Source organism: Hesperophylax consimilis, chromosome 1, assembly GCF_061612785.1.
Source record: "Hesperophylax consimilis isolate HC1 chromosome 1, BYU_Hcon_1.0, whole genome shotgun sequence".
NCBI lineage: Eukaryota > Metazoa > Arthropoda > Insecta > Trichoptera > Limnephilidae > Hesperophylax > Hesperophylax consimilis.
This window is the reverse complement of record NC_142836.1, coordinates 48,139,163-48,156,240: the sequence shown is the minus strand read 5'-3', so window position 1 is coordinate 48,156,240 and position 17,078 is coordinate 48,139,163. Positions and strand designations below refer to the sequence as shown.

At 31.9% G+C, this 17,078-nt stretch overlaps 3 protein-coding genes across 4 annotated transcripts in view; 1 reads left to right on the top strand and 2 right to left on the bottom strand.

Moving 5' to 3' along the window:
- The window catches only part of Syn (synapsin), a 301,930-nt gene that overhangs the window by 73,159 nt on the left and 211,693 nt on the right, over window positions 1-17,078 (bottom strand). The gene's annotated exons all lie outside the window — the stretch shown is intronic.
- On the bottom strand, window positions 1,951-4,638 carry LOC149427038 (uncharacterized). Of its 2 annotated transcripts, XR_016303155.1 has the most exons (4): window positions 4,124-4,638; window positions 3,463-3,624; window positions 2,809-2,904; window positions 1,951-2,145 (listed from the first exon to the last, which is right to left on the bottom strand). XR_016303155.1 is itself a non-coding variant. In XM_089639687.1 (3 exons), exons 1-3 carry the CDS (start codon window positions 3,572-3,574, stop codon window positions 2,039-2,041), a joined length of 315 nt encoding a protein of 104 aa, XP_089495813.1. In that variant the 5' UTR covers window positions 3,575-3,751; the 3' UTR covers window positions 1,951-2,038. The 2 variants fall into 2 exon arrangements, 1 of the variants encoding a protein (XP_089495813.1); XM_089639687.1 differs by lacking the exon at window positions 4,124-4,638 and having other exon boundaries at window positions 3,463-3,751.
- Timp (Tissue inhibitor of metalloproteases) overlaps window positions 8,462-17,078 on the top strand; it is a 117,980-nt gene continuing 109,363 nt past the window's right edge. The window contains exon 1 of the mRNA XM_089639673.1: window positions 8,462-8,731. The gene's annotated coding sequence lies outside the window, so the exon portion shown is untranslated. The remainder of the gene's footprint in view (window positions 8,732-17,078) is intronic.

Here is a 17,078-nt window from a genome sequence, read left to right as displayed (position 1 = left end):
CCAAGACCCGAGCAAACCTCACCCCATGAACCCGGGCACAGTCACCAAACCACTTGGGGTGACCTATGGCAGAGGTGTAGTTATCCAATAAATGGTTCCCGGGGTGGCAGTACCAAATTGTAAATAGATTAGAAGATACTTTCCTGAATGGTCGCCATTCCCCATGGGGTTACCAGTCACGTCTTCCACTCTGGAATGTACCCGGCAGTAGCTGTAGTATAATCTACCATAGCCACATATTGAACAAGTCTTGTGTTTTAATAAAATTTTGCACAAATTCATTGTTTGGTAAAATAAAAACAAATTTGAAAAAATTCACATTTTAATTTATTTATTTTCAGACATTTTTAAAAACTTTCATTAGGAAATTCAACAGAACTAAAACAAACTTTAAAACTAATTAAGTAATGATTTTTACATAATTGCAGTTTAAAAAATATACAATACGTTATACAAAACTGCCATTATCAGAGTTTAACAAAATATATAATAGCAAAATCGAGAGAAACAAAACATACTTAAAAAATAATGAAGTAATGATTTTTACATAATTTCAGTTTAAAATAATATGGAAAACGTCATACCAAACTGACATTATCAGATATTAACAAAATATATAATAGCAAAATCGATTGAAATAAAACATACTTAAAAAATAATTAATTAATGATTTTTACATAATTTCAGTTTAAAATAATATGGAAAACGTCATACCAAACTGACATTATCAGAGTTTAACAAAATAGAGAAATAAATCACACTTAAAAAAAAAATTGCATTCATTTTCAACTAATTAATTTTCCTTATTTAGTAAAATCCTTATTTAACAACATCCCCATTAAAGAATGCCTTAAAATAATTGAAAATATCCTAGAAAAATCTAATGTCAACCCAATAATAAGAAAAGAGTTATTCCAGCTCATAAAAATTTGCATACAAACAAATTATTTTCTTTTTAATGATACATATTTTGAGCAATTGGACGGACTTCCCATGGGATCCCCTTTAAGCCCACTTCTAGCGGAGATATTTATGGATCATATTGAAAATATTATTCTTAAGTCTCCCTTAGCTAAATATATAATATACTATGTCAGATATGTAGACGATATCTGAATATGTTGGAAAGGCACCAACCGTCAATTAGATATCTTTATTAATTGGACCAACACTGTTAATAATAAAATCTGCTTCACAGTCGAACATGAGATCAAAGCTAAAATATTTTTTTTAGATCTAACAATTGGAAAGAATAATAATAAACATACTTTTGAAATATTTAGAAAACCAACTTTTACAGACACTACAATAAATGCAAATTCAACTCATCCTTCAGAACAGCCAGAAAATGCAAATTCAACTCATCCTTTAGAAACAGAGGTAATTATCTTTAAAATGTACAAAAAGTACGTTACCTGAGAAAAATCCACATAATCGTGTTAGAGTACTAAAATCATCTTCTATATTATTATGCCCAGACAATTCTGAAATTTCAGAATCTCTAAGAAACTCAAATATTTCATGTATTTAAAAATGATAATATTGCAAAAATAGCAATGTCTGACCCATTAATATGTTCATATGGGTCTTTATTATTAAAAGTAATCACACGGAACACCATTTGAATACACATATAACATCGAAGATGAGGGATTTAGCCAAGGTGTATATAGTTATTAAAGAACAGAAACCTTCAATTTCAACCTTTGATTTAGCGTTTGACCCTGTGCATTTTGATGTTTTTATTAAAGCCGTACAAATAAATAGTGGTTACGATGAAATTACAGGTTCTGTAAAAATTCCTAGCATGTCTCAACGACTTTGTACGGCTATAAAAGATTGTACAAAGTCGTTGAGGCATGCTAGGAATTTTTACAGAACCTGTAATTTCATCGTAACCACTATTTATTTGTACGGCTTTAATAAAAACATCAAAATGCACAGGGTCAAACGCTAAATCAAAGGTTGAAATTGAAGGTATGTTCGTTACCAGTTTAGTACAATATGGACATGAGTTTTTACGGTCATGCACTCGTGCTCATTTACTAGTAGAAATAGTGCTTCGAGTTGTAGTCGATGACACTTCGATTGCCTCCTGCTTCTCTAAATGATGTTGCTCATCATCGGCGTTGGAAATTTTCATATCTAAAAAGTAACAATACATTATTTAGCTTTCTTTAAACTTAATTAGTAAAACCTCAAATTATAAGAAAGCAGTCATTGTTGAATGAAACACTAGTATATATTGAATTATTTCGCGGATAAGCGATAAGCCGCCATAGCTCAGTGGTCAGAGCTGTCGACCGGAAATCGAGGGGACACGGGTTCGAGTCCCGTTGGCGTTATGTAAATCTCAATTATTTGTACCTATATTTTGTTAACTCGGATATTTTCTTATATTATTTTGTATAACATATATTTATCATATAAGATATAAGATCTGTATAATTAAAAAAATATATAAATAAATAAAGATGTACATTATTATCTGTAAAAGCCCTATGGGCGTTTAAATAAATAAATAAATAAATAAAGTATCTTTTATCAGGAGATTTTTCAATGTGGATGAGTGTTTCAGGCGAATAATTATTGCTTTTAAAATAATTATAATTAAATTAAATTATTTAATTAAATGAAGACAATATTAGCATCACTCAATCTAAAATCTGAAACAGAAAAGATACGGTCACATCTGGGACTCGCACCGGACCTTCGGCTTTCTGGGCCGCACCTCTGACCATATAATAATCAAATTATATGTTACGTATTGATTGTTTCAAGAGTATTAAACATGTTTTCTGTAGATACCTGATTCTATCGAAGAAGTAACGTTGTTCGGTTTGTATAGTGAATCATCTTCGGACGTCGGCGGACTCCTTTCTAACATTACTTCAGTTTTGGTTTCTAAAATAAAGCATAATATATTATATATTTATTGTTATTAAGTTTAATTTGTAGAACTCCATTTTATTTTTTATTTTTTATATATTCAATAATATTGTTATTGGGTTTATAAAAACAGTTTATTTTTAAACAAGTTCTGCTGTGTAATTATTATTACGCGTGACAGCTGTTTCGCCCTCTGAAGGCATTATCAAACTGTCGAAGGCATTATCAAACTGATAATGCCTTCAGAGGGCGAAACAGCTGTCACGCGTAATAATAATTACACAGCAGAACTTGTTTAAAAATAAACTGTTTTTATAAACCCAATAACAATATTATTGAATATATAAAAAATAAAAAATATATTATATATTTATCCAATAATAATATCTCAATGTAGTAAGTAAGTCATGTGCACAAATATGAAACCTAACCTAATATAATAACAAAACAACAGACTAATTAAGCATTTGCAACGGAATATTTAATTAGCAGCATTTCTGATATTACCTATAACAATTTACTATAAGCTAAGGTAGCTCTGTAATATTTCAGATTATTATCAGTGAATATTACCTGAATCTGAGGAAGTTTCATGGTTAATTTCTTCGCCCAGTATGCTCTGCATATTGCTGATGATTAAACTTTGTCCTTTGGAAATTAGCGAAAAGGGTGAAGACGAGATCATGTCGTCAGTACTGTTTATTGATGTACGTAAATCACTGGTTCTTGGAACATCTATAAAATATCAAGAACAAACACATTGAAACATACATATATGTACCTGCAGTTTTCTGTTTTTGCAAATTTTATTTCCACAAAGGAATTTGTTTAATTTGAATATGAACAAATTAATGGGTGATTATCCGACGTGTAAAACTTCGTTTTAACTTAATTATTTTAAGAAACAACTGTTTGAAAACAAAACATGCTTTTAAATGCATATTTTAGTATAGGAATATGGCTTTAGTTTGATTTGACATTTTTACCACAAGTTGTTAGGTTAGCTTTTTTGAATTTTGTTAATACATAATATATATCTATTATTCAAAATAATTTTACTGCTTGGGTTCTCAAAAAAGAAAGAAAAAAATCATGACCTATATAATAAAATACGGTAATTATTCTGTACTCATTTGATAAGCATAGATTAAAATTGTTAATATTATATTTATTATATTAATTCTATATTTTACAATTAAGGTTATTACCTATTTAGAAATATGTAATAGCTTACCGTATTTAAAATCCATTTCGCAAAGCTGAAAGATTTTATTAAATCTCCTTCGTAATAAAGCTAATAAAACGCAAAAACAAATCAACCTGTCAACTGATTCGTGATATACGAACATTGAATAACGGTAATATTTAATATTATCTGTTAGCCAGTTACAAGTCATTAAGTGTTTCAGAAAACTAACCTGAAGCTAGCTTCAAATGGACCAATACAAACAAACCAGCCTTGTGCTAGCAAACAACATCATTCAATAATGGGCTTTAAATAATATAACTTTAGAGGTTAATTTTGCATACAATTCTTGAGCCTTATAGTTCCTTTCGAATATTGTTTAGACCAATACGCAATGTCGTACGATAATAAGCTCTAAATAATATTACTTTAGAGGCTATTTTTGCATACAATTGTTAAAACATTTAATTACTTTAGAAAATTATTTGTACACCTGCGTTTGACACAAATAACGATGGCAACGTCGCTTTTTGAGATCAATGAAGTTAGTTTAACATACGATAGAAATAATTAACAAAGTCAGGTTGAATATCTGAGATAAAATCGCATATAGGAGCATATCTAATGCTCACGAAAATCGCACTTGTCACATCAAATTGAGTTGAAAATGCCACTGATCTCGTCTCGCCGAGACGATTAAAATGGCATTTAAATCTCAATTTGTCGATGATCAAGTAAGTGCTCAATGATCAAGTAAGTCGAAATGATCCAATAGTTCCGGTTATTTGCAGACGCTAAGATGTACAAAGTGCCGTATCATAAACCTATATATATATATATATATATATATATATATATATATATATATATATATCATACACATGCTTACGGATTTACCGTATTTTCCCTTATTTTATAGGTATACGTGTATATGTTTTTAAATAATAACAAAAATTACCGATTTTTGAAATATAGATAATAAAAAGCTAAAAAAATAATGTTTCGCGATTGCATCTACCTGATACGTCTACACCAGAGGTTCCCAAAGTGGTCTATATGGACCCCCAGGGGTCGATATCGGCTTGCTGGGGGTCTATGTCAGCGAGAAAAAAAATGAGAGGTCTACGAGATTCAAATGGGGGTACATACGAGCGGACCACATTTACCTCAAGTCAACATTTAGGAGTTCCGAAATGACAAAATAGACCTAACATAAATATAATCGACTGAGAAATTACTTATTTGATATTTGTTTTTTTATATTTCGTAAAGTTGTTAATTGAGGTATATAAATAGAGTCTACGTTCCTTTTCTCGTCAGAATAAATATATACAAGCAAAACATTGCACATTGGAAGCCGCGAATTTTCCTAGTTCCCCAACTTGTTTTTGAAAAACGTCCAAGGTACTAATGACGTTCAACATTTAAATGCACTTCACACAGACTTCAAAACTAAGTTTGAGGACATTTTGACCATGAAAATGGAACGTTGAAGAATCGGATACCATGTGACAAGAATAATTGACCGGAATAAGCACTGACAAAGAACTTAAGTGGCAGTTCTGTAGGGCTAGCTACAGAAAGAAATTCCCGTTGCTTATCCTGCTTCATTTTAATTTGGTGTAATGCCTCACAATGGCGCCCCTGTCTGCACAGTGTAAAGACAGGGGAACTATACCGCCACCCGGTTGTTGGACAGGCAAGGAAAGGGAATCTTTTCACAAAAAAAATAAATGATTATCACATGGGACGTTAATAGTTTTAGGGAAATTCAATATTCTGCAGGCAGGGGGTCTACAGAAAAATTTTTTTTTGGCAAGTGGTCTACGGGGCAAAAAAGTTTGGGAACCTCTGGTCTACACTATACTTTTAAAAAAGTATGTATCAAGCACAGACATAGGAATTCATATGTCTATGGTATCAAGCAATACACATAAATAATATATTGGATTTTTATGAGAGAGTTTTCTGTCCTTCGCTCTTTGACTTCGCGTCCAATAAAGTACTTTTCAAATTTTCTCTAATCAAAACCAAAATTTCCCCTGAAAACATAAGATTTATAAATTGGATCTTAAATACTTACCTACTTAATAAATAATCATTTCACATTTGACAAAAGAATCCTTAGAAAACCATTTAAACAGACACCACCTTGACGCGGATTCTGAACGTACTAACCAATTTTACAGGCTGATGAAATACCAAATTGTCGAGTTAAAACAGGAATTCGCTAAACTCAGTCAATAAAGCTAAATAATGTATGATGTCATCCATAACGGGTAATATTTAATTACTAGCTGTTCCCCGGCACGCGTTGCTGTAGCTCAGTCTGTCGGTGCAGATAGAGAAAAAATAACGTTGTTTTTACCCATCACAGGTAACATCTATATAATACAGGTATATAAAAACGCACGCGTATTCGAATGCAACACAGTGTTAAAATTTCAAAGCAATTGGTGAAGAACTTTCTGAGAATTAAGCTTTTGAACAAAATAACATTTAAATTTTTATTTATATAGATAGATATCTCATGGTACGATCGATTTAATGTTCCACCCTCATTGAAAAGGTGATTAATAAATAGATTTTTTTTTTAAAGAAAATAGTACCTAAGCATAAGGTACCTAAATAAATCGATTTCGCTAATGTTACAAGGCACAATCTGTCCAACGCAGTAGTTGGTATTTTAAAAGATATCTTCTTGCTGAATGAAACACAATTTAACAAGGATGTTTTTACCGACAGTAATTATAATTATTGTGTAGGTTCAATTTATTATACGCACAAAACTACAATTAAGTGAATTCCATCAGTCATCTCACCTCTATAATAATGTATTCAAAGTGCAAGCCGATGCAAAATGGGAGCCCAATCCGTCAATTATAATATTATTTATTAGTTGCGGAGTTATATCAAATTATAAACATGATTTAGTACTTGCGTAGGTCCTCGAAAAAGCTATCGACTCATGTTTTGAGTTGTACGTGGTTGTGATAATTCATCGCAATCGCAGGTCAATGTCTTTGGTTTTATAATGTTTTATTACTCAAGAATAATCACTTATCAAAATATCTAAAAAGGAAATTATATTTATTTAATTAATTTTATTAATAAAACTTTTGTACGTAACAAAGGAATTCAGAGTTATTTTTTATCTTATGATTTAAATTGCTCTTCCATTACAAGCATTTGCTTGTGAATGTAAGAGTAGTGTACATTAGAAAAAAAAAAAAAAAACAGTTTAACAATATATCACGGTACATGCATAATTTTTTGAAATATTATACACCCGCCATAACACAGGGTCAACCCTAGCATGGAGGGTGAAATATCACAAAAACCATACGTACCCTCTAAGTCTTGTATTAATAAATAAATAGTAATAAATTAATAGTCGAGTTCGTCATATTCATAGAATTTCTTGAATTATTTCCAAGCCCATCAAAATTGCGAATTTCCGTTAAAATATTCCGTTAAAATAGCGACTTCTTGCTACAAAACGATTTTTGTGTTGCCCTTGATTAAATGATTGAGAAAGTTCGTCATTAGTAAGTATATACCTATAACACATTCTCGAGCCTAAAACAATGTTTATAAAGCGTGGATATTATTTGAAGGTTCTAATATTTAAACAAATACAGCATTCGTAAAAAAGGTTCGCTTACTGTTTGGATACCCGGAGGTCACGACTAAAGGATTCAAAACAAAAAGAGATGCAATGAAATAAGAAAAAATGGTAAGTTTTCAGATTCACTGGACACGCTTAATACGCATTAAAAAAATACCACTTGTTTCAACTTTATTACCACAAGACATAACAATTTATGTCGGGGGAGAAAAAAAACACTGTTTGGGTTATTTACATAATAAATGTGTATTTCCCAACCTTCAAACCTAACCTACGACAAACGTCAGATCAAAAACATGGTGTTTAAAAGGGTCACAACATGTAAAAAATTTAAGTTTGTAAAAATAAACTTTAATGCTGTGTTATCCATCACCCTCACGTAAATAGTTGACTAAGTTAAATTGAAGTGAAGTGAAATTTTATAAAAAAATTTCCAAATTAAAGTTTACCAAAAATGCTAATATTAATTACGTTCGTTAAAATATTGAAACGATCTTGTTGTTATCATCAAATCATATCTCATATCGTATCAAATCGTATATCGTCGTGGCCGGGAGTTTAACTGGCGCCCGTCAAAAAGACGTCTACTATAACCACCGTACTAGTCGCTTTTCTTGTCGATAGGAAAAGCATTTCCGTAACTTCCGTTAAGATGACGTCCACCTTCCGCCTCACTATTAATACACCATGACACAATACGAGATGAGAGACGAGCGATCAGTCCTACAAGCTACATAGTACATAAGGTAGCCCGGCTTAGCGAGCCATTCAGTTTGCTATCAGAGCCGAAGAGCGGTGGACGCGTGTTGTAGTACTTGTTTCCGATTAAATAAACCCGAGTCTGTTTACGCGCGCGATTGTTACGGAGAAACGTCAAACTGTTTACGCCGCATGCAAAGTGGTGTGTTTTGCTCCAATTTCGCAATTATTTGGATTCCACGGTGCAACGAAAAGTTATTTATCGAGGCTTTAACCACGTTTTAAGTGTATTGTGTGCCACAGCTGTTTTTCTAGCGGTTTAAATCAAGGTAAGTTGTTATTGACTTCTTTTTACCGAATTTAGTCTCGTTTGTTGATTATTTTACAGCTTGCTTTTCCTTTTCCTCGGAAGTAATTACAGAATTACTTATACGTGAGTGCGAGCTCACGAAATATTACTACTTAACCATTTAACTACAGTTAGATTAAAACTGATTGAAAATGTATGTACGAGTTTATAAATAAATAAAAATTTAAAAAATATATGGTCAATTTCTTAAATGACAGGAAAAGTATTTCCACAAAAATAATGTATTTTTCAAAAATGCATTCGATTTGTCCCTCGCACCTAATATGTATACAGAATAATATTTTTTTTTAACTAAATGCCGGGAATTTCTTTCACAATATTCTAACCAAACATTTTTTATAATCAATAAAAATCTGTAGATTATGTTATGCTGTCAACGTTGTAAGCGTTTGTCTTTAAAATTTATGTGACTTGTTATGTCTACATATTTATTGATATTAATTCTTACAAATGATTTTGGCCCCTTCATTTTAATATGATTTTACAGAAAATACAGATCTCTACAATAAAAAAAATTTGGGCCGAAAATTACTGTGACATACGTATACCTATACATCTATATAATAAATGTATTTAAAACACATGCGTATTCGAATGTAACGTTGTGTCAAAATTACAAAGAAACTGGTGAAGAACTTTCGGAGATTTTAGATTTTTAAAAAACGAACATTTACATTTATATGAATAGATTTACTAACTTTTTTCCTACAATGTTAAATTTAACAAACTTCAATAATTACAATCGGTGCCGCGACCTGCCTTCCCAGCAAAACTCAATAAATTGCCTATATTTAATTGTAAAAAACAATTAGTACCATCATAATTTTCCCGGTGTGGCTAGAAGCTGTCAAAAATAACACAACTTTTATTTTTATGATGTAACCTAACATAAAAAAAAAATCATTCTTAGTACTAACGTATAAACAAACTGTTGTAATAAGAAAAAATATAGTTGTTTTTACGATTTTGCGTTCTTGTTTCCATGGAAAACCTGAGATATATTACTGAGATATTAATATTTTATAGCATTTATATAAAGTTTCAAGAAAAAAATAAATATTGTATTTTGTCCCCCCAGCCATCAAGATTTGGTTAGAGTGTATTTATGGTAAAATGTGACAGTTATGGCAGGAAAACTGATAAGTTGTTACCGTCAATAGTATTGTGTGCGTAAGAACGGCACAATAATATATTTCGATTTCAGATAACAACTTGCATAAAAAGATATGGATTATAAATATAGCATTGAAACTGGGCTAGGTTATTTACAAGATTCGAATACATAGGTATTATTTTACATTGGGGCTTGTGTAAAATTATTTATTTTCCGTTATGTTGGTATTTCTTCCACACGAAGGCTTTGGCCTGCATTATGCTTACACCTTGTTGCCAGATTCTGATGGTTGCTATAATTGGCTTACATCTGCAAAAAACACACAAATCTGAATTAATACTTATTTTGTAAGTTTTAGTAAAAATAAATATAGTATTGGAAAGCAAAATACGTATTTTTCTCATACGTATTATCAAGTCTCTAATATAAATAATTTTATGGAGATAAAGGTGGCATGACAGATGATTGATTAATAATCTGTAATAAATAAGGTTGCCACACGTCCTGTTTGCACGCCGTACCGTCCTCCCGTATAACATGGACTACATTTTATCAGACTTCAGAACTTTATTTTTAATTCTGAATACAAGCCTGATAAATATCAACAGGATACAGGACAGTCACGCGAAAATATTTTTAATGTCAGTCTCAAAGTATAATTTAAAAATGACGAGCTCGAAATCAATTTTAGACTATGGAATCAACGACCGGTCCTTTATTCTTAATTAACCAACACAGGAGGCCCTGAGGCAAATTATTTCCCCAGGAAAATTCCCCTACGTTGTCTTTGGGTGTGAAAGTCCTGAGAAGGTAAAAGGTATGAGGGGTATGTAGGAATCTAGGAATCAGTTTCTCCAGATATTAAGAACGTACGAATCTATCCCTTCCGCTGCTATGCAGGACGACGGGTAGAGAGAGACCTTCTGGAGAGGTCAGAGGGTCTTCCCAAAACGGCCTCTCCCGATCCGGCCCGCCACGCAGCTGGTGGTGAGGAGCATCCGCCGCCAAGATCTGGACACACCTCACCCGATGAACCGCTGGCGCCCCTGCTAAGTCACCAAACGTAGCGAACCACTGGGGATGATCTTTGGCCGGTGTTGGTTATCTAATAAATGGTTCCCGGGGCAGCGGTACCCTTAACCGCCTCCCAAATAGGTCGGCATAGTCCAGTGGTAACGCATTGGACTGCCATTCCGAAGGTCGCGGGTTCGAACCCGGCGTGCGCAAATAAATTTTATTTGATTAATTTGTGTTATTTCACAATTAATTAATTAAAATAATATATAGTATATTTGCGGCACGTTCCAGAGTGGAAGATACTACCAGTATCGCCCTGGTGTAAGACCACCATTCAGAATTGAAACGTTGCTCCAAATGGCTTTAGCCGTGTTTAGTGACTAGATCTGAATAGCCAGGTACTTCCCCACCTTCCTCTTTCCCTTCCCCACTTACCTTCAGCCTCACAACATCCCCCAATTGGGGATGCCATAGTCTCACTGGCTCCAGACGGGAGCAGTTGGGACTCTTGTGAGGTATTCACTATAAAAAAAAAATAAAAAAAAATCAGAAATAGGCCTGTTATAAACAATTGTTATTTAATTTTTGAAATTTAAAGTTTTTGCAAATATTTTTTCTATGCTCACAAGGTTAATTAATATTACAATAAAATCCATATTCCGCTTAGTTATCTAAAAACTTAAACTATTTCCTTAATTCATCATCTTCCCGTATCCTAATTTGACATTTATGGCAACCCTAATAAAAAAAAGGTTGTAATACATAAATCATGTACTTTCTCCTGTCCGTCTCTTGAAATACTAATTTTTCTTCTATTTTTTTTTAATCATTCATCTTTATGTTTAGTTTGTCTATATTTGGCGATTTTTAAATTATATGCAAAAATTTCACAGAATTGAAAAAAATGAACTAATCAATTATCAAAATACTGGGTTTTCGATGATAATGTTGCTATGATTTGAGATTTCCACGGCCAAAAGTTTTATAGTGATTTGTTTTTATTTATTCATTTATTTACACATATACGGCACAACACGTGCCATTAACATAATTGACATACTTATAATAGTACAACAACATGAAGAATAACAGTATAAATGTTAGTAAAATTTAAGAAAATAGGTAAAAAGTAAGGTAATAAGTAGTGTATAAAAACTATAATGTATAAAAGTAAATTGTAAAGTGAATAGTTTAAAATATAAAGTATTAAAGTACAAACCATAATTTATTAGGAAAAAGTAAAAATAAAAATAAAAATTTAAAGATTGAAATAAAACAATAAAATGTACTAATAAGATACCTATCTCAAGGTACCGACAATGATTTAAATATAAAAAAGTAATAAATCCTGGATTATGTTAACCGATATGATAAATTTTACAAGTACTTATGATTTCAAGTGCATTAATAGTTTTAGAAGTACTGGTAGGCATATTATGTTTACATGATGTATTTACGTGGTACTAGCAAACAAATTTAGTTTAACGCATCTTTTGTATGAGACAGATTACCGGCAGCGTGATCAATATTAGCATATTCATTGCCTAAAATATGCAAGCGATTTATGGTTGAGTTTTGTTCTGCGTTCGTCATAGTATTGTCACAGTGGAAAGGTGTTTTGAGTCAAGTCGGTCTACTAGGTACATGGTAATTTATTAATGAGACCAATTCAGGGGAGTCAAACCAGTTATTGTTTATTTTAAATAAAAAAAATAAGATCATTGAGTATTCTTCTATCTTTTAACGATAAGAGTCTCATTTTTTGTAATAAAGATTCATAGTTTATGTCAACCGCGGGAATACCTAATTTGAAATTAATTGATCTGAGAAATTTGCGTTGGATTCTTTCAATGGAGTTTGCATGGCTTTTGTAGAAAGGGTTCCATATGGGGGAATTGTATTCTAAATGACTCCTAACCAGAGTTGTATATAGTATTTTAAATGTTTGGATATTTTTAAAATCTTTACAAATTCTTACAATGAAGCCCAGAATTTTCATTGCTTTACCCGTTATTATATCAATGTGATTGGTAAATAGTAGTTTAGAGTCGAAGGTTATTCCAAGGTCCCTTATTACAGGTACTGACAATAAACTGTGATTGTTAAAAGAGTAACTATATTTGATAGGGTTTTTAATTCTAAAGAAACTCATGATTTGACATTTTTTTATGTTAAGTGTAAGTTTGTTAATGGTACACCATTCTACGAATTTTATAAAATTGGATTGGAGGGACAAGCAGTCGTATATATTTTTTATGATTTTATATATTTTCATGTCATCAGCAAATAATAATATGTTAACATCAGTGAATATGGAAGTGACATCGTTTATGAATAGTATAAACAATATTGGACCATGGTGCGAACCCTGAGGCACACCACTAGTGGCTTCAAATTCGTAAGATAAGTGTTCTTTAATACAGACAGTTAGTACACGTTTTGATAAATAATTCTTAATCCAACATAATAAATTACCACTTATTCCTAATTTAGACAATTTATTTATAAGAATTTTAATGCAAACCTTATCAAAGGCTTTACTAAAATCCGTGTAAATTGAATCAACTTGTTCTCTATTAGCAAGAGCACCAGAGATAAAATGTTCATACAGTGTAAGGTTAGTTAAGGTAGATCGTCCAGAGATAAAACCATGTTGAAATGATGAGATATTAAATTTTATGCAAGAACATATTTTTTGGAGAATTAACTTTTCAAAAATTTTTGGTATTGACGATTGTATGCATATTGGTCTGTAATTTTCAACTAAAGACTTGTCTCCGCTTTTAAATATAGGAGTGAGAAAGCTATTTTTCCATATTTGTGGGAACTTGCCTGTTAAAAGTGATTGATTAAATAGTAGGTACAGAGGGTAAGAGACACTACTCCCACAGTTTTTTAGAAATACGGGGGGAATTTTATCTGGCCCTGAGCACGATTTAGGTTCCAGTAGTTTGATACATGCTGCAATTTCTTTAATCTCAATATGTATCTGAGATAGTTGTAAATTTTTTTAAATTTTTGGGGTATTATGTCGTGTTGCGCTACCCCCTCTTTAGCAAACCTTTCGGACAGCATTGCAGTGTCCATCATCAGGGCAGATTACACACGATAATGTTGCTGCTGACTCCCTGATAATCAGGCAATTTCTCAGAAAGGGCACGTAGAATAGATGGAATACCGTACAACTGCCTTGAAAAGCACTTCTTGCGTTATTCACACAATATACTTACATCACCTAACTTAACAGGCCAGGAGAGATATTTCAATATTGTATAGTTTTTGCTTATTTTCGAAGTGATCGTGTCCACAACTGCACCCAAAAATAAAAGTTTCAAAGCATATTTTTTCGGTACATGCAATGTTAATTTATATCTGTATGTAAATTGTTAATCTACCAGTAAATATTTTCATCTGTGGTCTATACGAACACATTTAAACATTTACTACCGTATTTATATATAAATAAAGATGTAATATTATTTTTTAAAACAACATAAATTATTGTACTTTGAAATCAACCCGACGACCACTTGCACATCAAACATTCTCCTTGTACCCTACGTCAATCTGCTGACAATCTAAACGTCCCTTTCTTAATCTTGTCCATTAAACTTACATCGACCTTACATTCTTTCAGCCTTGCAACTACTCAAAACATATTTAATTCGATTAAAAAGTGATTCAATAATATTTATTAACAACCACATGAGATAACATCTGTTACAAAATCAAGCAAATCACAGGTATTTATGTGTGTACAAACTTGTAAAAATTATACCGTACGAATACCGAATTAACATAAGTTTTGCGTTATTCGCGCCGTGGGACATAATCACCGTTCACCTCATAATCTAGTGCATCATTTAAAGTCACCTTATATTGACATAATGTTATGAATAATTTAAAATTCGACTTATAAATCAATTTGACGATAGTTGTTCAGTCTGTTTATGGAACGTAAAATGCCTCAATTACAATAAAATTATAGTACGTACATTGCGAACGATTTATTGAATCTTTTGATAATTTCATCTTTTATTTTTTTTAGAAAATTGATGCAAGTCAACGTAATATTTATTCCTGCCATTCTTTATCTAATGATATTGATATCTTTAGCGTTATCGGCATATTTTAGATATGATGTATTAAGATATGCGAAAAAGAGACGCAGTACGTTCAATGTCAAAGTAACAAAAATTGCTTGTGAAAATCAAACATGTAGTGTGAATTTTCTGAACTGCGTAGTGTTTATTATAATTTAAATAATAAAAAAAATGACTTGAAAAAAAACTGTCAAGATTAAAAATAATTAAAAGACACAAATGACCTGTTTACACGAGGTCAGTGTTTTATAGAGTGATCTAGTGGCTGCTAAACGGTTTAGTTAATTTTAATGCATTGTTCGCTTGTAGACAGTGTGCTCTAGGGGTAAGTAATTAGTTATCTTTTATTTGCAATTAAGCTGACTAAAAGAGAATATTTCGTATATTCCGGCTGAGCAGACCGCTTCACCGCTGCATGCGCATCCTTCTACTGTAGACATGTGGTCTAGCATTAATCATTAAAATTTCAAGTTCACGTATTACTATCGATGCAGTCGGCAAATATTCTCACCGCTGCATTCGCATCATCTATTTAATTTCAGGTTTGGATGGCACTCTCAGGACAGATATTTAGTTAAAACTAATCAGTAATCACTCGGCCTCGTGTAAACAGCCCATAAGATCCAGCTTTGCCCATGTTACGAATTTGCTAGTAAGAAAAAGAAGGTAGGTTTGAAACTCCATTTCTATTTTGAGTTGTTATTGAGATGTCGAGATTCCCAATTACCTTGTTAAGTGTCTCGCATTAAATCCAAACTAATTTGTCAAATCGAGACATCGTATTGTCCTGGTCGCACAGAACGCGGTTCGAAAGGAGGAAGCTTCTAATCAAATTGATATATTACATTTTAAGTAGCTGCTCGTCGATGGGGCATTTTAGGACCATCAAAACGTAATTTAAATTCACAACATGATGTACAATACGTACATGTAATGTTCATTGCATTGCATTCGTTTAGGTCATATATATTATTACGATGCTCATTGCGGTAATGTTCCGCCATTCACAGGACGAGTTATGGATTGCCAGGAGCTTAATAGAAACATGGAACGTAATAATGTCAATCATAATAATTCAATGTCAATCAGCGGCGTACTTTTATTTTATTAGGTTAAATTTTCCTATTCCGCCTCACTCTTAATACTTACATATTATTGAAATAACATTTCGTTTCAACTCAATTACTATAAAAAATCACCAACTTAAGTCGGGGGAGATAGAAAAAATGCATTTAAATTCACACTTGGTAAAAACTTTCGTTGGCAGAATTTGTAATTTTCAATAGACGCCATGTTTGAATTTCGGTATAAGTTATCCATGTGACAAAGCCGATCGTAAAAAATATTACATTTCAGCAATAATATACGCACACTAGGTAGGTACTATTTCAGTAATAAAAATATTACAGTACAGCTAAAATATATGCACACTAGGTAAGTACTATTTCAGTATTAAAAATATTACAGTACAGCTAAAATATATGCACACTAGGTAAGTACTAATTCTGTAATAAAAATATTACAGTACAGCTAAAATATATGCACACTAAGTAGGTACTATTTCAGTAATAAAAATAATACAGTACAGCTAAAATATATGCACACTAGGTAGGTACTATTTCAGTAATAAAAATATTACACTACAGCTAAAATATATGAACGCTAGGTAGGTACTATTTCAGTAATAAAAATAATTGATAGTATACAGGGTGTCCGGGGGTAAAGTGTGCTAACTTCGAAAGATGATTGGATATTTTCTCTAGTTTTTATATGACCCCTTTTTATTAGTTACCATTTTTCGTTTACCACGCTTCAGATTTATTCATTTTAAGATCTTTTCAATAACGATTTCAATTTTGCATGACGTAAAATGGCTCTCCTCATAAATTAAGATTACCGTTTTAAAAAGTCCCGGGAAATATTTATATATTCTTAATAAAAATGAAACACACTGACTTTCACACGAATTAAACGTAATTCCATTACGTCTTGTCCGCAAAAAACGTGTTGACGAATATTGTTTCAATTAGTGTATTGCAGCAAAGTTGACAGCTGCCACTGTGCCCGCTTAT

Coding starts and splice junctions, on each gene's coding strand:
- LOC149427038 (XM_089639687.1), bottom strand. CDS start 3,574: ATGATCTCGTCTTCACCCTTTTCGCTAATTTCCAAAGGACAAAGTTTA. Junction 2,905..3,462: donor TGAAACTTCCTCAGATTCAG/GTAATATTCACT, acceptor GCTTTATTTTAG/AAACCAAAACTGAAGTAATG. Junction 2,146..2,808: donor TACTTCTTCGATAGAATCAG/GTATCTACAGAA, acceptor GTTACTTTTTAG/ATATGAAAATTTCCAACGCC.